The sequence below is a fragment of the Hylobates moloch genome, unplaced genomic scaffold (genome assembly GCF_009828535.3).
Source record: "Hylobates moloch isolate HMO894 unplaced genomic scaffold, HMol_V3 SCAFFOLD_2, whole genome shotgun sequence".
Lineage (NCBI taxonomy): Eukaryota > Metazoa > Chordata > Mammalia > Primates > Hylobatidae > Hylobates > Hylobates moloch.
The window spans coordinates 129198017-129221137 of NW_026652277.1; the positions used below are offsets into that span (position 1 = coordinate 129198017).

The 23121-nt window shown below is 37.0% G+C and overlaps 1 protein-coding gene across 6 annotated transcripts in view; it reads right to left on the reverse strand.

Annotated features, from left to right (window-relative positions):
- Window positions 1–23121, reverse strand: part of REV3L (REV3 like, DNA directed polymerase zeta catalytic subunit) — a 186639-nt gene that overhangs the window by 97340 nt on the left and 66178 nt on the right. For all 6 annotated transcript variants that reach the window (XM_032156767.2, XM_032156758.2, XM_032156806.2 and 3 more), the window contains 3 exons: window positions 22400–22589; window positions 16410–16484; window positions 10425–10585 (listed from right to left, as the gene is read on the reverse strand). In XM_032156767.2, coding sequence (XP_032012658.1) covers window positions 10425–10585; window positions 16410–16484; window positions 22400–22589 — 426 coding nt within the window. The remainder of the gene's footprint in view (window positions 1–10424; window positions 10586–16409; window positions 16485–22399; window positions 22590–23121) is intronic.

Sequence of the window (23121 nt, forward strand, 5' to 3'; positions counted from 1 at the left end):
GCAGGTGTGAGCCACTATGCCTGGCTGGGTTTCCTATTTCTTTCTGGTTCAATCTTGGTATGCTGTAATGTGTCCAAAAATGTATACATTCCCTCTAGGTTTCCCAACTTATAGTTGTTCATGATAGTCTCTGATGATCCTCTGTATTTGTTATATAAATTGTAATGTCTCCTTTTTCATGTCTAATTTTATGTACGTCTTCTTTTTTCTTGGTTAGTCTAGCTAGCGATTTATTGATTTATCTTTTCAAAGCACCAGTTTTTCATTTCTCTGATCTTTTGTATTTTTTTTTAGTCTCTATTTTGTTTAGTTCTACTCTGATCTTTATTATTTCTTTTCTTCTTCTATTTTGGCTTTGTTCTTGCTTTTCTAGTTTCTTAAAGTACATCATTACATTGTTTATTTGAAATCTGTTTTTTTGACATAGGCACCTATTGCTATAAACTTACCTCTTAGTACTGTTTTTGCTGTATCTCATAGGTTTCGGTATGCTGTGTTTCCATTTTCACTGGTTTCAAGAAATTTTTAAATTTCCTTCTTAATTTCTTCATTGATCCAATAAAGGTTCAGGAGCATTTTGTTTAATTTCCATGTATTTGTACAGTTTCCAAAGTTTCTCTTTTTATTGATTTCTAGTTTTATTCCATAGTGGTCAGAAAAGACACTTAATATTATTTCAATTTTCTAAAATTTGTTGAGACTTGTTTTGTGGCCTAACATATGATCTTTCCTGGAGAATGTTCCACACGCTGATGAGAAGAATGTGTATTCTGCAACTACTGGATAAAATGTTCTGTAAATGTCTGTTAGGTCCATTTGGTCTAAAGTGCAATTTATTTATTTATTGAGACAGTGTCTTGTTCTGTCACCAGGCTGCAGTGCAGTGGTGTGACCACAGTTCACTGCAGCCTCAATTTCTGAGGCATAAGCAATCCTCCTACCTCAGCCTCCTGAGTAGCTGAGACCACAGGTGTATGCCACCACACCTGGCTGATTTTTATATTTTTTGTAAAGATGAGATCTCACTATGTTACCTGATCCAGTCTTAAATTCCTGGGCTCAAGCAATCCTCCTGCCTCAGCTTCTCGAAGTGTCAGGCTTACGGTGCCCGGCTCTAAAGTAAAGTTTAAATCCAATGTTTCTTTTTTGATTTTCTGTCTAGATTATCTGCCTAATGCTAAGAGTGGGGTGTTGAAGTCCCCAACTATCACTGTATTGTATTGGCTAGCTGGGGACTTCAACACCCCACTCTCAGCATTGGACAGATGCTAACAATCAAATCTAATAACATTTGCTTTTAATCTAATAATATTTGCTTTATATATGTGGGTGCTCTGGTGTTGGGTGCATACATATTGAGAACTGTTACATCTTTTCAGCACTCTACATGTTCAGAGTAACTTCTCTAGTAGCACACTATAGGAATGTTCCCTTTAAGTAAAATAATATATAACTTATGTGACTAGTTACTAAAATTGTGTCCTAAAAATTCATATACAGCAAGAAATACACACACAGGAAGAAACCATTGAGACTAATGGTTCAAAACTAAGAGGAGAAAAAAATTGCAATGTATAAATCCAAGGAAAAAATGGCTACAATACTTTTATAGTAGAATAAAGGTATGATACATAAAATGTGCTATTGTGGTAGATATGCTTAACATCTTATTTGCAAAATAAAGAATTACAAATTCTTAAATATTTTAATCTATACTCCTAGGGTAATCTACATGAGCCTCAACTAAAATTCAAATGGAAATTCCACATAAAATTCAAAAGATACTTTTAATACTAATCCCTGAACAGAAAGAAAATATACAATGCATTCCAGAAGTAATGGCAGTAACGATGATTGGAAACCTGGGTCAAATGCAAATAGAATTTGAGTTGCAATTGAAGAGACTACACATTTCTGCTTAGATGTCCCAGTTTCAGAAAACAGTCCTGAGGTCATTTTTTGGAAGTAGTTTCTAAATTTTAGTACCTTTGTTGTGATTTCTTATGGGAATTTAAGTTTTCTGAGAGAAAGCTGGCTGGGTGCGGTGGCTCATGCCTGTAATCCCAGCACTTTGGGAGGCTAAGGTGGGCAGATTACCTGAGGTAAGCAGTTTGAGACCAGCCTGGCCAACATGGTGAAACCCCGTCTTTACTATAAAATACAAAAATTAGCCAGGCATGGTGGTACATGCTTATAATCTCAGCTACTCGGGAGGCTGAGGCAGGAGAATTGCTTGAGCCCAGGAGGCGGAGGTTGCAGTGAGCCGAGATCGTGCCACTGCACTCCAGCCTGGCCGACAGAGTGAGACTCTGACTCAAAAAAAAAGAAAAAGTTGAATGAGTGGCATCAAAAAGAATCTCAACATTAAGATACTAAATTTACAATCCTCTCCAGCTAAATTTAGTACTTTGATTTTCTTATTTGACTAGTTTCATCACAAGATGGTATAGTTAGAATGATATAAGGCATTACTATCTTTGCTATTTTGACAAAACACATGCCAAAACATGCAACTGGTCTTATATACATTCAGAAAATTTAAAAGGCTTTGCTACAGTATGGATAGGGCATTTATAATAAATTACTTTTCAAGTTGTAAATTACAACAAATATTATTTTCTAATAAACTGACACAAATAAAGAATCTACACAAGTTTACTGATCCAGTTACTATACCATACTGTTTCAGCATATTTCCCTAAAGAACATGGAAACTCCCAAATTTAAATATATATAATTTCTATATTATATATACATATATTTTTCAACTGTGGATGTTAAAAAAATAGAAAATGCCTCTGTGGTGCTCAAAACATTTGCTCCATTTATTCCTCTTTTACCCATGTAGGGGGAAAAAAAGAAAAAAGAAAAAAAATTGTCCGATTTACATACTTTATACACTTCACTTTAACAAGTACAGTAATTAGCATCATTTCCATTTCATTTGACCACTGATTATACAACTGAGTGCTGAGGCAAAACTGTATATGTACATATAATATTCAAATTTCTAAATCATTTTCATTTTTGAATGTATTTTACTTTCAAAAGTAAAACTCCATTAATATGTATTATATTATCAGGTAAAATGAAGTTATGCATACATGTAATATATATATTTACTTACAAGAAGTTTATTGTCAAGTTAAACTGTAATGTGCCTGAGATAACATGACAAAATAAAATAAATTATTCATTGATTTTGTACATGATTTCAGTATAATCTTTTATCTCATACTAAACAAAAACAAAAACCTGAGGGCTAACTATATGATGAAAGATGATTTAAATTTTTTTATCATACTGCAATTTCCCTGTTTTTAACTTTCCTTCTACTATTAGGTTGGTACAAAACTAATTGTGATTTTTGCCATTGAAAGTAATAGCAAAAGCTGCAATTACTTTTGCACCAACCTAATAAATTTCACATAATGATGCCTTCAAATCTGTAAACACTTCCTATATTCTGAAAAAAACCCTTCTGAGTACCATTCCAATAATCTAACTTTTATAAATAAAATAAATGGTTTCTGTATATTTGCTAATTCAAACTATTCTTGTGCTTTTTCACCTACTGGAAAAAACTAATTATGAAAATTATCTCCTCTTTCTATAATACCTAATGTATATACTCTAGAAACTCTTCCATTCCTCAATCTGTCTTAAATTCTCGGTTATACTTGACAATGATAACTAACTTATTATTTTCCCCAGTAACCTTTTAATTTTTGAATAACTTTAGATTTACAAAAAAGTTCCAAGGGTACTACAGAGAGTTTCCATATACCAGACACCTGGTTTCCCTCATTGTTAACATATTATCATGGTATATTTGTCAAAACAAAGAAACTGACACTGGAAGATTACTATTAACTAAACAAAACCTTTTATTTGAATTTCACCAGTTTTTCCACTAATGTCCTCTTTCTGTTCCAGGATCCAATCTAGGACACCACACTGCATTCAGCTGCCATGTCTTCTCAGTCTCCTCTGGTCTATTTATGTGTCTTTCCTTGCTTTTCATGACCTTTGCAGTCGAGTACTGATGAGATAATCTGTAGGACAACTCCCAATTTGGGTTTGTCTGATGTTTTTCTCATGAGTAGACTGGGGTTATGAGTTTTTGGCAAGAATATCACACAGGCGAAGTACCTTTGTTATCACATCACATGAGGGGGCACATGACACCCACATGACATAATAACTGGTGACATTAAACTTCATCACTTGGTTAAGGTACATCACATGGTTATAGAGTTTGATGAATGAATAGTCACGTATCCACCAACCCAGAACTATACAGAATAATTCCTTCACTCTTAAAAAGTCCCCTGTACATCCCCTTTGCAGCCAATACTTCCCTCTCTCCTAAATCCTAACAACTAATAGTCCATTTTCTGCTTCTACAGTTTTGCCTTTTCCAGAATGTCATGTGAATGAAGTCACACAGTTTGTATCCTTTTTGGTCTGGCTTCTTTAACTTAGTAAAATGCTTTAAAGATTCATCCATGTTATGTGAATCAATTGTTTGTTCCTTTTTATCACTAAATGTTATCAAAGTTTATCCATTTCCCTGTTGAGTGGACATCTCGGTTGCTTTACATTTTTGGCAGTTATGAATAAAGTTGCTATAAACATTTGCATACAGGTTTGGGTGGACCTAAATCACTTAGGTAAACATACCTAGGAGTGCCATCACTGGGTCGCACTCTAAGTCTATGTTTAGTGTTCTGAGAAACTATCTGTCTTCCAAAGTGACTATACTATTTTGCATTCCCACCAGCAAAGAACGTCAGCGCTGCTGTTCCACCTCTTGGTCAACATTTGTTATTGTCAGTCTTGCGAATTGTAGTCATTCTAATAGGTATATAGTGGTAGCCCTTTGTAGTTTTAATCTGTATTTCCCTAACGACATATAATGTTGAATATCATCTTTTCACGTGTTTGCCATCCTTATGTCTTCTTTGGTGAAGTGTCTGTTTAGGTCTTTTGACCATTTTTAATTGGACTGTTCGCTTTCTTATTGTTGATTTTTAAGAATTCTTATATATTTCATACACAAGTCCTCTCTATCAGATATGCAATCTGCAAACATTTTCTCCCAGTCCATGACTTGTCTTTTCATTTTTTAACACTGTTTTTCACAAAGTAAAAGTTTTTAATTTTGACAAAATCTAACATTAATTTCTCTTTTCATGGATCGTGCTTTTGGTGTCATATCTAAAACTTCATTGCCAAACCCAAGATTGGGCACATTTTCCCTTTATTTTCTGCTAGAAGTTTGATAGGTTCATATTTTACATTTAAGTTTGTGAAGTATTCTAATTATTATTTAAGGTGTGAAGTATGTGATGTATAAGGTTGTGAAGAACATACAAAAATATGTTCTTTTATTTTTATTTTCTGGCATATGGACGTCCAATTATCCCAGCACTGTTTGCTGAAAACGCTATGCTTTCTCCATTGAACTACCATTATATCTTTATCAAAGTTAAGTTGACTATATGGGCCAATTATGGATTATTTCAAATATAGGTCTATTTCTGGACTCTATTCTGTTCCATTGGTATATGTGTTTATCTTTTTGCCAATACCATGCTGTCTTGATAACTTGCTTTATAGTAAGTCTCGAAAGTGGGTAATGAACTCCTTAAACCTTAACTTTTGGAAGTCTCCATACTTTAAAAAAGGATTATCTCCTGGACATGAAATAATACCACCTTCACAAAGATGGGAGAAATTAGTGGACAGCTGACTCTGTCCTGCTTTTCTTCTGTCTTCCCTCTTCCTTCCTTTCCTTTCAGTCTTTATGGAGAAAAAGCCAAGCCTACTTCATCCTTCATTATATGATTCCCTCTTGGGAATTCTAAGGACCAAGGGCAAGTTACTTGCTCACATACTTTGGTTTACCGTGGGAATTTTATACTATTCTAAGATACAGAGAAGATAAGAAAAACTGGCATTTAGTAAACTATAAGTTGTCATCTAAACCTGAGGTTATTATCCAGAAGAATTAGTTATGAACAAATGAATTATTCTGCTCTAAAAGGGAGGCACATGCTAGTTTCAATGCTTCAATATTTGTGTATTTAAAATAAAAATGTAATTTTAATACGTTGTCACCACAAAACACTCTCTTCTGAAAAAAAGTTTTAATGCATAAGTTGTTCCATATAAGAAAATTACTAGCATGCTGGAGAGACAAAACTATTACTGAATATAACATGACATTAGAGCACTGCATATATCATCATTATTTGATAAAGATTCTGGAGGCCAGGCGTGGTGGCTCATGCCTGTAATCCCAGCACTTTGGGAGGCTGAGGTGGTGGAGCGCTTAAGCCTAGGAGTTCTAAGACCAGCCTGAGCAACATGGCGAAACCTTATCTCTACAAAAAAAATATCCAAATTAGCTGGGTGTGGTGGCATGCACCTGTAGTCCCAGCTACTTGAGAGACTGAGGTGGGAGGATGGCTTGAGCCCAGAGGGTAGAGGTTGCAGTGAGCCAAGATCATGCCACTGCACTCTAGCCTGGCCAACAGAGTGAGACTCTGTCTCTAAATAAATAATAAAGACTCTGGATTATAGTTTTTTAAGTCTTCATCTAATAATTCAAAATATCTGAATTCTTTGCAGGTCTGAGGTGTGTGTGTGTTTACTGGGTTTTACTCATGGAGGCTAGTTTTCTTGTGTGACTGGTATATTCTAAATTGTGTGCCAAACCATATTATACTTTAAATTATATTTTTAGGAATAACTTGAGACCAATAAAGATAGACCAGGTACAGTGGCTCATGCCTGTAATCCCAGCATTTTGGGAGGCTGAGGCGGGAAGAATGCTTTAGCCCAGGAGTTTAAGACCAGCCTAGACAACAAAGTGAGACTCTGTTTCCACAAAAAATATAAAAAAATTGGTCAGGGGTGGTGGCACGGTCCTGTGGTCCCAGCTACATGGGAGGCTGAGGTGGGAGGACTGCATGATCCCAGGAGGTGGAGGGTGCAGTGAGCCATGTTCACACTACTGCACTCCAGCCTGGTGACAGCAAAACCCTGTCTCATAAAGAAAAAAATAATAAAAAATAAAAATAATATCCTCTAGGGAGGATTTGCACTTGCTGCTTCTGTCAGATCTGAGTCTATTACTAGACCAGCACCATCTTAGATCAAGCTCTGGATTTGGGAATCTCTTTTAGTCCCAGGAGATTCAAACTATACTGAAAAAAAAAAACTGTCTGAAGTATGTTCCATTTCCCAGTCTGTGCTCACCTTAAGAGAATATGCATTTGGGGCCCTACCTTAACCTGTGGAGGGCTCCCACCTGCTGGGCAGGACCCAGTTCTGCTTTCCATCTCTCTCACCCAGCATGGCCTTCCCAAAGAAGATTCTTAAGTTTCCAAGATTAGTAAATGCCTTGAGGTCAAAAGTTGCTTTTAGCGCTCTATTCCCTTTTGGCCTGCACTTCTTTATTGTTCATAAACTCTTCAATGCATTTAAATTTTTTTATTTCAATGTTGCCTGGCCTTTAAATTGTTTTCAGCAGAAGGGTTGATCCCACTATTCACGTCAACAAAAAGAAACCCTCCCTGGTGACTTTTGAGAGCATAGCTTGGGTATGGTAGAAGAAATGGGAGGAGTTAAGCCAAAAGTGAACTAAGAGACAAAAAATGCTAACCTCTGCTTCAAGAAGGTTGACAGTGATGGAAAAGAAAAAAAATTATGGCAGTTAGTAAAGATATTAGGATTGGAAGTGTCAGTTTCATTTTAAGAGAAGTAGAAAGGAAGGAATTCAATGAGAAGAAAAGGCAAAAGATGCTACAACACTTGACACAGAAATTCTACTCCCAGGTAGGTGTCCAAGAGAAACGAAAATATATAGCTACACAAAAATTCATAAATGGATGTTCACATCAGCATTGTTCATAATAGCCAAAATATCCATTAACTGGGATAGGAATAAATAAAATGTAGTGTATTCACATAACAGAGTATTATTTGGCCATAAAAAGAAATGAAGTACTGATATAAGCTACAACACTGATGAACCGTGAAAACATTATGCTAAGTAGGAAAAAAACCCACATATTACATGATTCCACTTACATTAAACGTGCAGTATGGGCAAATATACAGAAACCAAAAGTAGATTAGTAAGGTTGCTCAGGAGTGGGAAACATGGGAAGCTTGGGGGTGACTGCTACAGGTCATAGGATTTCTTTCAGAGGTGATGAAAATGTTCTAAATTTGTGGTGATGGTTACATAACCCCAAATACAGGAATACCCCATTAAATTGTGCTTTGCTTTATTGCATTTTGCAGATATTGCAATTTTTACATATTGAACATTTGTGGCAACTCTGCATTGAGCAAATCTATTGGTGCCATTTTTACAAGAGCATGTGTTCATTTTGTGCTTCTCTGTCACATTTTGGTTCCTCTTGCAATATTTCAAACCTGTGAACAGTGATCTCTGATGTTACTATTGTTAATTGTTTTCAGGTACCTCAATAAACCGTGCCCATAAAAGACAGCGAACTTGAGTGTGTTCCAACTGCTCCACTGACTGGCCATTCCCGTTTCTTTCTTTCCTAGCACCTTCCTATTCCCTGAGACACTACAATATTGAAATTAGGCAAATTAGTAACCCTACAATGGCCTCTAAATGTTCAAATGAAGAGTCACATGTCTCTCACTTTAAATCAAAGACTAAAAATGATTAAGCTTACCAAGGAAGGCATGTCAGAAGCCAAAATAAGCCAAAAGCTAGGTCTCTTGTACCAGTTAGCCAAGTAGTGAATGCAAAGGAAAAGTTCTTGAAGGAAATTAACAGTGCTACTCCAATGGAACACACAAACGATAAGAAAGTGAAATAGCCTTACTGCAGATAGGTGAAACAGCAGGGGCTGATATAGAAGCTGCAGCAAGTTCTCCGGAAGACCTAGCTAAGATAACTGATGAAGGTGGATACACTAAATAACAGATTATCAATGTAGATGAAAACAACCTTATCTGGGAAGAAGATGCTGTTTAGAACTTCCATTGCTAGAGAGCAGTCAATGCCTGATTTCAAAGCTTCGAAGGACTCTCTTGGTAGGGTTAGTTAATGCTGCTGTAACTGGAAGTTGAAGCCAATGCTTATTTGCCATTCTGAAAATCCTAGGGCCCTTAAGAATTATGCTAAATCTACTCTGCCTGTGTTCTACAAGTGGATCAAAAAAGCATGGATGACAGTATAACGGTTGCAGCATGGTTTACTGAATATTTTAAGCCCATTGTTGAGATCTACTGCTCAGAAAAAAAGATTCCTTTCAAACTATTTCTGCTCACTAACAATGCACCTGGTCACCCAATAGGTCTGATGGAGATGTACAAGAAGACTAATGTTGGTTCTCTGCCTGCTAACACAACATCCATTCTGCAGCCCATGGGCCAAAGAGTAATTTCGACTTTCAAGTCTTATTATTTAAGAAGTGCATTTCATAAGGCTATAGCTGTCACTGACAGTGATTCCACTGATGGATCTGGGCAAAATATAATGAAAACCTTCCAGAAAGGATTCACCATTCAAGATGCTCTAGCCTTCTCTCGTCTGTAACTTTCCATTCCAACAGTAAAAAATCTGGGATCTCCTACTTTTCACCTCAGAAAGTTACAAATGTAAAAGGAGAAATAAATTTGTTTTGAGAGGAAATCACTTATTCAAATAGCCATGTTATTCTGTTTTGTTCATAATATCAAAGGCTCTATAAATAAAGAACTTTAAAGCAATACCAAATTCAACCCAGAGAAAGCTCTGCTTGCAATATTTTTCAGGTCATGTCACACAAAGAAAAATAATAATGCTTGCACAGCCCACCGAGATAAAATGGACAAGGATGTTCAATGGTGGTGATGGCTCAAGGGACTTAGGAATCCGTCTGGAATGCTGAGAGACCAACACCTCCACTAACCTACAGCTATTCACACCATCAGGGAAGTGCTGGACTAAAGTAACAAGGCTCTAAGAACTCCAGGGATTTCTAGAATTGTGTATCATATACTATTCCTAAAATATAAAAAGTAACATTAAGGTCTGAGGTTAAAAAAAAAAAAAGAATCACAATACATATCAATTGCTAAGCAGTGTAAAGGGTTCACTTTTGCAGTGGTCTAGAACTAAACCCACAATACCTTTTAGGTAGCCTGTATACTAAAAACCATCAAACTGTCCTCTTTAAATGGATATCAATTATAACTCAATAAAGCTGTTACCAAAAAAAATTTTTTTCTGAGATGCTTTTTCTGACAATCTCTAATCCCACTTTGCATATATTTCTTTTCATTCTTTAGTCACTCAACATTTATTTTCTAAATATATATTATTTTATAAATCACTGACTATACAACACTTGTTTCAAAACTTTAATTTGATTGAAAATTAACCTTACTTTTCCTTCTTGCTTTTCGGAACTTGACAGCAGCCAGATTTATTAAATTCATGCCATAAAGATTGTAGTCAATGAAGAGCTGTAGGAGGTAGGGAATATGCGCTTCATGAGGCTGGTAAAATTTATTCATTATAGCTCCGCTTTGCAAAAGTTCACATATCCTAAATAAGAAAAAAGAAGTTTTATCATAAAATTATGTTCCCTAAAATGTTAAATGAAACAATGATTATAGAAATATAGAGAACAAAGCACATATTAGCACACAAAATTTCCATCTCAATTTTACTGGAAATTTGTATTTCGTTAGAAATTAAAAGTTTCAATCAAGTTTTAAAGTAAGCAACATGTTCTGAATAACAAAAAACTGCATGGATGAAGAATATTTTGTCTTAAACCAATTTGATACTAACTATATTTAAAAATTAAAATACCAAAAGGTTTTTAAAATAAAATTTTTCTTTTAAAAATAACAAATAATTTTGAAAAGATTAAATAAATATTCAAAAAAGGAAAAGAAATCATTACTTATAATCCCACCACTCAGAGGTATTGCCATTTTGATATTTTTCCTTCCTATTTTGTTTCCTTCATGATGACAAATACAAACAACAGACAATTATACATAGCATAGTTAAGTACTATGTGGGGACATACATTAAACATCTAGAAAAGATACTAAACAGATAGAGGTGCAGAGGTGGTTTCTACAAAACCTTAGAGAAACTCTTTAAGCAAGAGACTAAATGATGAACTAGAGGCACTTTTTTCTCTGAAGAGAGGGAAGAGTATTCACGTAAATAAAACTGCACATGTAAAGTGTCACGAGAAAACATAGCTTATTCAGGAACTGAAATCACTGAGTAAGACTGTGACCTAGTGTCACAGGCAGGGATAGAGAAGTAATGAGAAGTAAGACCATGCAGAGCCTGTTAAGACATTTGAAGAGGTAGTGAAATTTGTCTGAGAGGTGAATAGCAGAAAAGTGACATCACCAGACTAGCTATAGAACACAGAAGACTACAGGTAAGGAGTAAATAGGCTATTGTGGAAAAACTAAGGATGGTGGCTAAAACAAGAATCATAGAAATGTACTGATTCAGGAGACATATAAGGGGTGAAATGATCAGGCCTTGATGACTAACTAGATGTGAAGGGTGAGACAGAAAAGGGGCTGAGGGTGATGCCTAGATTTCTTGCTTAAGCAGCTGGTTAGTGGTGTTGCAATTATTTGAAAGGGGAAGAACTGTAAGAAAAACTGGTTTGTTTGGGATTTTTTGGAAGGGGAATAAGGATAAACTCAATTTAGACACAAGGGCATTTAGGTATAGTGGGGATCCAATAATAATATTGGAAATGAATCATAAAGAAAATAATAATCATTTTATTAACACAGCAGAGGTAACTAACATATTTCTGAGTACTATATATTGGATACTGTGCTAACGTACTTTATTACAAGTAATGTTTATTACAAGTCTGTGGTACGATCATCTCCATTTTATAAATAAAGAAATTATCTTAGATTTAAAAATCACACAAAAGGTAGAAGAGCTCTGAGATGGGAGGACCACTTGAGCCCAGGAGTTCCAGGTTACAGTGAGGTATGATGGCACCACTGCATGCCATCCTGGGCAACAGAGCAAGATCCTATCTATCTCTTAAAAAAACAAAGGGGCTAAAATTCAAATCAAAATTTCTCTGCCTTGTGAGCCCTCACTCTTAACCACTGGGCTATTCTATCTATCCAGTAGATGGTTTGATATATTGTTTAGAAGCTCTAGAGAGAAATTAGGCTATTCATATACATTTGGAAGTCAAAAGCATAAAGATAAACAAAAACCAAAACCAAAACCAAACAAACCCATGGGAGTAGATAAGTCTGTAGAGGGAAGAGAAAATATACAGAGAAAAGATGAAAGTCTAAGGCAGAATTCTAAGAAACAACCACAGATGTTAAAAGGGAAACCAACAAAATGGCAGAAATACGATTGATCACACTGGTACGAGAAAAACTAGAGGTGGTATATATCACAGAAGCTAACATTTAGGATTGTTTTAAGGCATCATAAGCATCACCATGAGGTCAAAAAGTAAGGACCTAAAATTGGATTTAGCAACACAGAGGTCATTAGTGAAAGCAATTTTCGGTAAAATGGTTGGGGTAGAAGCCATATTGGAGTAAGTTAAAGAGTGAATGGGAAAGCCGAGCACAGTGGCTCGTGCCTGTAATCCCAGCACTTTGGGAGGCTAAGGCAGGTGGATCACTTGAGGTCAGGGGTTCTAGACCAGCCTGGCCAACACGGAGAAACCCGGTCCTTACTAAAAATACAAAAAATTAGTCAAATGTGGTGGTGGTGCCTGTAATCCTACCTATTCAGGAGGCTGAGGCAGGAGAATTGCATGAACCCGGGAGGATGAGATTACAGTGAGCTGAAATCGTGCCATTGACCTCCAGCCTGAGCAACAGGGCAAGATTCCATTTCAAAACAAACAAACAAACAAACAATGAATGGGAGGTAAGAAGTTGGATACACAAAGTATAGATAAATCTTTCAAGGAGAATGGCTATAAGAGAAAGGTGTTTCTTTGAGTATGAATGTGTGCATATAATTAGCAGTTTTAATAATATTAAAATGGAATTGGAAAGAAAGACGGGAATAGCCGATAGATGGAAGAGATCCTTGAAAACATCAAAGAAGATGAATCTTGAGCCTCAGAGGTGAGGAGGAAAAATTTCTTTCACGGAATAGGCAGCGAGGAGAGAATGGATGTAAATGCAATTTAAGGTTAAGAAGGCCTTAAGAGAGCTTTATTCCAGTGGTTCTCAAACTTTTTGGCCCCAGAACCCCTTTCGTTCTTAAAATGTTATTGAGGGGCTGGGCACGGTGGCTCACGCCTGTAATCCCAGCACTTTGGGAGCCTGAGGCGGGCAGATCACCTGAGGTCAGGAGTTTCAGACCAGCCTGGCCAACATGGTGAAACCCCATCTCTACTAAAAATATTAAAAAATTAGCCAGGCATGGTGGTGGGCACCAGTAATCTCAGCTACTCATGGGGCTGAGGCAGGAGAATTGCTTGAACCTGGGAGGCGGAGGTTGCAGTGAGCCAACACAGTGCCACTGCACTCCAGCCTGGGCAACAGTGAGACTCCATCTTCAAAACAAAACAAAACAAAACAAATACAACGTTATTGAGAACACTAAAGAGCTTTTGTTTATGTGGTTTATATCTACTGATATTTACCATATTAGAAATTAAAACAGAAATGCAGTGGTGCGATCTCGGCTCACTGCAACCTCCACCTCCAGGGTTCAAACGATTCTCCCACCTTAGCCTCCAGAATAGCTAAGACGACAGGTGCTTGCCACAAGCCCAGCTAATTTTTGTATTTTTTGGTAGAGATGGGGTTTCATCATGTTGGCCAGGTTTGTCTCAAACTCCTGACCTCACGTGATCTGCCCGCCTCAGCCTCCCAAAGTGCTGGAATTACAAGTGTGAGCCACCGTGCCCCACCTACTAATTTTGAAATAACAATAAACTCCTATGTTAACATAAATAATATTGTTTTAAACTATATTTTTCAAAACAAAAACAACTTAGTGAGAAAATAAACATTGTTTTACATGTTTACAAATCCTTGTTTCAACAGAAGATAGCTGGATTATTACATCAGCTTCTGCTCAATCTGTTGCAGTATATTGCTTTTGTTGATGCATATGAAGAAAATTTAGCCTCACAAAGATACGGAGTTGAAAAAGAAAGAATAATTTAATAGCCTTTCATGTTACTTTCATTTTGTCACATAAATGTTACAAAGATATATAACCAAGGGTCAAAATTCAATAAAATAATTTTTACCATGTCCTAATGGATATTCTTATGTGAGTGCTTAGTGGTAGAAAACACAATGATTAGTAGTTGATGTCATTACCCTGATTTCAGACAAAGTGCCGGATTAACCCACTATCAATGAAAACAGTGTAAAAGGAAAATCAGTATAATCTTAGCATAATAAAGATCTTAGTATTTTAGTATAATAAAGATAATTGTGACCATACAAATCCCCTGAAAGGGTTTCAGAAATCCCCACTTCACACTTTGAAAACCACCTCTCTAGAATGATGGGTTCTATTTTCTCTAAGAAGGTAAGGCCTGAGTAGAGGATAGAGAATAGTAAATAAATAATTAACTAGAAAAAAGTAGATGTATAGCAGGCAGGGAAGGGTCTGGGTGGAGTTGAAAACCATGAATTTACAGTGGCACCAGTGTGTAATTTTTAAAAAATTTTTTTTATTCTGCAGTAATCAGAAACTAAGGCTTAGTGGACAGAAAATAAATGGATGAATTCAGAACTGACGTTTTCATTTGGCAGATCAAAGAGTACCACAATTTTTGCTTATATATTTGGGTTACTTGTGTATGCTCTATCTCCCCAGCTTGTTGTAAGTTCCCTGAGGGCATGAACCATGCACACTTTGCTCACCATGTCTGCCCAGCAACTTCCACAGAGCATCAAATAATGTAGGTACTTTACAAATATTTATTAAACATGCATAAACAGGTCTGGTATGGTGGCTCAGGCCTGTAATCCCAGCACTTCGGGAGGCTAAGGTGGGAAGATCACTGGAGCCCAGGAGTTTGTGGCTGCAGTGAGCTATGATTGCACCATTGCATACTCCAGCCTGGGTGACAAAGCAAGATTGTCTTGAAAAAATAATAAATGAATAAATAATGATGAATAAATGAAGGAATCCATTAATAAATCAGGAATTTTAGAATGGCATTGTGATAAGCTGACTATATAATTTAAAGCAAACTTATTGAGAAGTTTAGTGTTTGCTATGGTTGCAAGGAAAAAAATTGATTGTATTTATAATTTAAGTAGTTTATAGGTTATTTATAAAACACTTACACCTCTTTTAATCATGGATCCCACTCCAGCGCAACTTGTGGACGAGAAAGGGAAAAATGACTGAGGTTTACTCTCTTACCACTCTGTATGTGTGTGAGAGAGTAAGAGTCCACAGAAAATGCTCTTTTGTACTCCACGAATATGAGGAAGTATAAGTAGAGGGGAACTGGTACAAAACAGAAGTTATTTTGGGTAAGATCAAGTGCAGGATGTAGGAAAACTAGTTTTCAGTGACAAGGGAATAACCATTGGGAAAAGAGCTGTGCTTCAGTGAAGTACTCAAATGGTTTAATCCAGGGTAAACCTCATGTCCTGGGCAGTTGTGCCCCCTGTAGTGCTTTAATTCACTATGGGAAAACATCCAATCTGTGTTTTACAAAAAAGTTACTTTTTGGAACCCAGTACCTACTAGCAGAGAGGACCTCCTGAAAAAATTATACTCAGTACACCTCTGAGGCCACTCTTACCCTAGCTTGCCACTATACATAATGAAAATCCTTGTTTTGAATCTGAAAGGATGATTAAAATCTTCCATATATGTGCCCTTCCCTGCCCTCCACGATGATTGAGAGGATAAGCTAGAGGCAGGGAGACTAAGTGAGGGAAGAAAAAACAACCAAAACCAAAACCAACAAAAAACCTGGAATATAAAATTTCACCAACATCTAGTAAACAGTCAACAGGTTTCTGAGATCTCAAAAGCCCTCTCACTCTGGACTCACTCCTACATATTTCTCCTTGCTTTGAAGCTAAAGAGCAACTTTCTCTTAATGCTGAACTAAGGTCTGGCCAGAAGAGGCCTAACATCATACAAGGCAGCCATAATCTCTCCTTACCTATTTCTACGAACTCTCTAATCTGTAACAGGAAAGAAGCAGTTGGGAGCCTCCACCTCTAAAATATCCTTCATAGAGTCCAAGCCACTGGTCTCTCTCTATACACGTACATGTGTATTTTACGGTCTCTGTCTTTAATAAGACTACAAACTACAGGGGCCTTCTTTCTAGATTTTTTTTATTGTTAAAATACTTAAATGATAGTTGTTCATATTTTGGTTTCATTTATCTTCGTACCTTTTCACCATTGCAGGATTGTAAAGATAGATCTTCATAAAGTGTCTTTCCTTCTCATGATAACCATAAAAAGGCCTGAAATATAAGAAAAAGATATTTCAAATTATTTTCATAATTCAGAGATGAAATAATGCAACTTATTGCCCTAATTAGATTCAGCTGGCCAAATTCAGTCTTACGTTTAATATTATCCACCCCTGCAAAAAAAAAAAAAATTAAAAAAACCCCAAACCTTTCAGTTAAACCTAGCACAGGTTAACATATGAAATACTGAAGCCTTTTTAAAAAGTGTAAAAAATATCACTTTCTTTACATTACTGATGATGGGAATTAAAAATTATCACTCTGAAAAAACTATGGACACAAAGGAAGAACAAACCATCCACCCCTTAATCTCAAACATCAAGACTCTTTAAGGGGCTTTTTGTTTTCTTTACTCCACATATAAGAAAACATATTTTTGTTTGCTTTACTCCACATATGAGAGAAACAGACCTTTCAGCCACATTCTTCTGGCTCCCATTTTTTTGTTAAAAACTGAAGTTCTTCATCAACAAAGTCCTTTAATTAACAACACTTACATTACTTTCCTTATTCAGCTGTTTATTATTATTTTATAAGTTCAATAGGCAGAGACAATTTACCTATTATATGTATACACAGCATACGTTTCAGTAGCTGATATGAATAAACCTGTAACACACAACCATATCAAGTGCAGCCTGTGAAAAAACTGTGTAGACAGGAACTTACGAGACTGAAAAAGACCGAGGACTTACTTAAGCAACCTAACCAGGTTATGGCTTAGTTTTTTCTCAGAGTATCAGCTGGAATGAGGAAAGAGGGAAGCAAAAGACTATGTAACAGGGAGAGAAATCCTCGGTGCAAGATGAAATAAGCTGAACTCTCACATCATTTCAGGAGGATCTGAAACTACACTACAACCTCTGATATACAGAACACTATTTTCAAAGATGATGTAATTAGAAACAATACATAAACAGGCATAAATTTGTGAATGAAATAAAAGGCTTGTATTGGCTTAAAAGTGGTCTGTTAATACACGGTTAAATCTTTAGGTGGATAAACCCAATCACTCTTCATTTAAAAACATTGTTCCCTTATGACAGGCAGTAGATAACAGAATTTACTCTCATAGGACATCACCTCTCTGTGATGTCTAATAGTGTAGTGGACATCAAATAAAGGACTAATTTGGTAGCAGAGTCATTATTTTGGGTATAAACAATTTTTTTAGTTGTTTTAAGCCATCTGTATTATTGTTATAAAGTAATTTCTGTTAAAAAAAAAAAAAACCAACAAAACTATTTACCAAGGTCTAAAAGGTTCCTCATCTCATCCTTGCCTCTCACTCCAATCTCAAGTCATACCATTCTTCCTTCTCCTCCAACCACTCTAAACATTTCAGACCCTCTAACTCGATCCCTCAAGTGGAAAGCTCTGCTCTGGACTTTTGCATGGCTTGTTTAATCTTCATTCAGAACTCTGCTTAATTTACCTTCTCAGAAAAGTCTCACCTGACTCATCCCTCCCTCTTACTCTTCACCCTTTTCTTAACTTTTTATAATACCATAATACCACTTCCCATCTAGTTTGCTGCTGTTCACCCTACTTTGTTGCCATGAAGAATCGGTTAAAGAAAGACACATTACATAAATGATACCATTCTCTCTCACTGGCAAATTCAACCTTAATTGTAGCCCTTTCCTGCTATGGTATTTTTCATATATACAAAGGTAGTTGTCTGGAAACATGGGTTATCTTCAGCCAGATGAATGGTTTTGCCAAAGGAATTCCTCATTAGGGAGACTCTTCGGGGGAAAAAAGTAGAATGGAGGAGTATGAAAGCAGATGTTTTCATGTTTAAAAAATTATATCTCGTAATTAGATTTAGTTTCTTAGGTATATCAATAGGAAGGAAAATGAGTGTGGATAGTGAAAAATCTCACCTAATTAATTTTGATGGATTGCGAATCTCTTTATAGAAGATTCTCTAAAATCATGAGTGAGAAGGAATCCTAGGAATTAGCCCAAGGTCATGATCCTATCTCTTAACTCAGCCTCAGGATAGTGACAGTCTAAAAAGAATAGAGTTAAACCTCATGTAAATGTTAATTTGGTAGCTAGATGCAACTTTATGTAACTTAAAGAAGTAGGAAAAATTGAAGGAGTAAAGGAATTAGAGAAGGTAGAATGAATGGGAAGGAAAAAGGGGATCTAGGGAAGACAATGACCAAAAAATCAGAAGAAAAAAGAAAACTGCAATGAAAAATTAGAGTGAGCAGCTCATCTTTTGCCCCATGTATCCAGATCTGTAACTCAACTACTCTCAAAAATGTGGCAATGTCTTTAACAAATACAAAAATACAGGAAGATAAATGACTATGTATTTCACTGGGCTGTTTGGAGACTTAACTTCGAAATGAGGATATATATAGGAAAGTTATTAGAAACTATCAAGAATTAACAAAACTAAAAGATAAAGTAGATAATTATCCCTAACATAATTGCTGCTGTTATAGGATGAGTGTAAACTTTCACCTCATTCATTTATCCAACCAAATAGTTACTGAGCCATCTCATACATGCTAGTACACCAGCATGCAGTTTACATGCTAGTGGAAGAAACACATAAAAATTAAGTAAATAAATAAAAATTAAAATACCTGCAAACTGTATTAAGTGCTAAAGAAAACAAATAATGGGCTGAGATACAGAATAATAAAAACAGTAATAGTAATAATGCCCTACTTAAAATAAGTTTAAGTAGGGCATTATTATTATTGTTTTATTGTACCTTATTTTATTTATTATTGTACCTTATTTTAAGTGGGATAGTCAAAGAAAACTTCTCTGAAGAGGTCAATGATCTGGAGGATTGGGGAAGGGTAGAACACTCAAGGAAAGAAAATTGTACATACAAAGAACTTAGGGGAGAAACAACTTGGATAGCAGAGGAACTGAGAGATCACTGTTTCTGAATGGAATACAGAAAGCAAAGTTTCAGAGGTAGATGGGGTGAGGTCACATAGGTTATGGCTAGAAGTTTAAATTGTATTCTATTAACAATATGAAGCCACTCAAGAATTCTTAAATGATTTTAAATTTACAGTATAAGAAGAGTACTTCTGCTGCTCTGGAATGAGATAAAAATAGAAGGAAATTCAATTAAAATGATACTATCATGGTCCAGAGGAAAGCCTAGATTAAGGTAGAAGCAGAGATTTAAGGTCTCCCCTTGGATTTCATACAGACATAAAACAACTCAAATGTTCCTGTATGAGCTCCAGATCTTTCCTGTCAGTTGACTCTACCTCCACCTTCCATCTTACTAGCAGAACACCCTTAAATTTTTGCAGTCAACCTTGATTCCTCTCTCACAACCCTTACCCAGTCACAAAGCAAATCTAATACATTAACTTAACCTTCAGAATAGATCCAAAAGCTGATGATTACTTCCGTGCTACCACCCTAGTTCAAACCACACTGTTTTCTTTTTTGTTTTAATTTTAATTCCTTGGTCTTTTCTACCTTAATATCAAGCCACCATATTTTCTTACCCAGATTAATGTCCTAATTCTCTCCCTGCTCTTATTCTTGTCCCCCTACAATCTATTATTAATACAGTTGCTTAAGTAATCCTTTCCAGTTTAAGCCAGATCTTGGATCTCTCTCTCTCTCTCCTCTCTATCTCTCTCCCTCTCTCTCTCTCCCTCCCTCTCTCTCTCTTTCTTTTTTGAGACGGTCTCCCTCTGTTGCCCAGGCTGGAGTGCAGCGGCATAATCTCGGCTCACTGCAACCTCCCTGCCTCGGCCTCCCCTAAATTCTCCTGCCTCGGCCTCCAGTGATTCTCCTGCCTCGGCCTGCCGAATACCTGGGATTGCAGGCGCACACCACCACGCCTGGCTGGTTTTTGTATTTTTGGTGGAGACGGGGTTTCGCCGTGTTGGCCAGGCTGGTCTCCAACTCCTGACCTCCAGTGATCTGCTCACCTCAGCCTCCCGAAGTGCTGGGATTACAGACGGAGTCTCGCTCACTCAGTGCTCAACGTTGCCGAGGCTGGAGTGCAGTGGTGTGATCTCGGCTCGATACAACCTCCACCTCCCAGCCGCCTGCCTTGGCCTCCCAAAGTGCTAAGATTACAGCCTCTGCCCGGCCGCCACCCCGTCTAGGAAGTGAGGAGCCTCTCTGCCTGGCTGCCCATCGTCTGGGATGTGAGGAGCGCCTCTGCCCGGCCACCCATTGTCTGGGAAGTGAGGAGCGCCTCTGCCTGGCCGCCCCATCTAGGAAGTGAGGAGCGTCTCTGCCCTGCCGCCCCGTCTGGGAAATGAGGAGCGTCTCTGCCTGCCCGCCCATCGTCTGGGAAGTGAGGAGCGCCTCTGCCTGGCCGCCCCGTCTGGGAAGTGAGGGACGCCTCTGCCCGGCCGCCCATCGTCTGGGATGTGAGGAGCGCCTCTGCCCGGCCGCCCCGTCTGGGAAGTGAGGAGCGCCTCTGCCTGGCCGCTGTGCAACCTTCCAAATGTGAAGTGACAGCCTTCGTTGTAGAATGAATGGAGACGCTGGCACTGGTTATATAACACCTTGGCAACTATCTCAAGTCGTTGATGGTGGAGGTATTGGAATTATAGAAGAAAGCAAACACACAAATTTGACTAAAGGAGATTTTGTGACTTCTTTCTATTGGCCCTGGCAAACCAACGTTATTCTGGATGGAAATAGCCTTGAAAAGGTGATATATATATGAACGTATCTGATTTTTTTCCCCGTATAATTCTTACTTTGTGCATTTGATATTCAGTTGTGTTTGTAATCACAGAAAAATAAAAGCATATATTTAAAACATACACACACACATACACACACACACACACACACACACAAATTGCTAGGCCCCAAGAATGTAGTTCTACCAAGTTCCCAGGTGTGTTAGTCCGAGTCCTCCAAGAAGTAAATGCCAAATGTGAGAGAAAATGAGAAGGGAGCCAGAAGAAGCTGGCATAGCCACCAGACCTAGATACCAGTCTCATCTCAAGTGGACAGAGGGATGTCTTACAGACCTGCTTTAGTATCTTTGCCATGTTCAGTCATAGGGTAAGAGCAGCCTATGGAAAGCAGCTCATGTGGAGTGACAGATTGGAATTGAGCGTATAGTAGCTGGGGCCATTCACTCATTCTCTGTGTATTTGGAGATCTGAGAGGTATATTCTCATGGCTGTAAAACTAGGTAAAGCTAATGATAGTAGGTGATACTAGGAAACCAAAGTATGGAAACCACACTTTGAGAATCATTGGTCCTCACAATCTCTATCCTCTCATCTCTCTCATCTCATTTAGTCCAACTCTCCTTTACTCTTTCATTCTAGTCACCTGGTTTCCATGCTGTTCCTACTCCCTTACCTCCTTCAGGTCTTTGCTCAGATGTTGTTACTTTGTCAATGACACACTCCCTGATTATTCTAAAACTGTCACTAGTCTACTTCCTTACCCCACACTACTGATCCTTCTTATCCTGCTTGTATAGATTCTTTCCTTCCACAGGACTAATTATCACATAGCAAATAATTTAATGTTGTATTTATTGGTTACTATCTGTTTCCCATAGTAGAATGTAACTTCCACATGGGCAGGGCTCTTTGTTTTGTTCAGCAATATATCCCAAATGCCTAGAACAGTGCTTAGCACATAAAAAGTGTTTAATAATATTTGCTGAATCAATTACTATATGAATTACTAATGAATTTCTATAGTTCTAGGAAGCAGAGAAATGGAAAAGGAAACAACAAAAATCACTGTTGACTCTCTACCTTTCATTGCCATAAAAATTCATGTTAAAAAGTTACAGCAAGAAATTCACTACAGTTCCATTAGACTAGAAGTAAAATAGTTTATCAACTGAATATGTTTTCCTCTAAATAGAATAGCAACATAAATATAAACAGAAATTATAAAATATATTATCATATACTTACATTCCTGATACCAATGACACTTTGAACACATGCTGAGCAGTGGAAGATGGATTGCCTAAAGCCACATTAAGTGCTCTGTCGATACTGAATGCCATCTGAGAAAGATAGCTTTCTGGCTGCTGTCCATAACCATCATATGGCACATAGAGGTAAGGAAAGATGCCATGTAGATGAAGACATGTCTTCTGACCTAAAATGTAACACATTATAAAGTTTAGTTTCCAGACACAGTTTAACAATACAAAACTCAGAATGAAACTCATTTAAATGTTCTAATGGCAACACAGCTTATCTAAGGGAAGAGTTGAAAAAAATTAACCCATAGTTGAAAGTAACCAGTATTAACTACATTTTACAACAGAACATTTGGAAACATTTTGTAAACACAAGCATTGTATAATAGTATGACTTAAACAGTAGTTTTGATGAAAGTATTTTGACTATTTAACCCTCATAATCCAACTAGTCTTGTGTACTTTACTGAATCATCTATAAATACCATTTAGCACAGTGTTATGAAGGTTACAAAAATTCACAAAAAGTTTACTAAATAAACCAATGAATGCCTGTCTTGGCATTAATGTTTTCAAACAAGAGCCTTCCCTAAAAGAGAGGCAGCTCTGGGAGAAAGGGGAATGTAAAAGCAGTTCCAGTGTGTAGAATTTTGCTATTGCCGTGGGAAGGAGGGTAAAAATGAAATTTTGCCATTAAAAGGAAAAAAA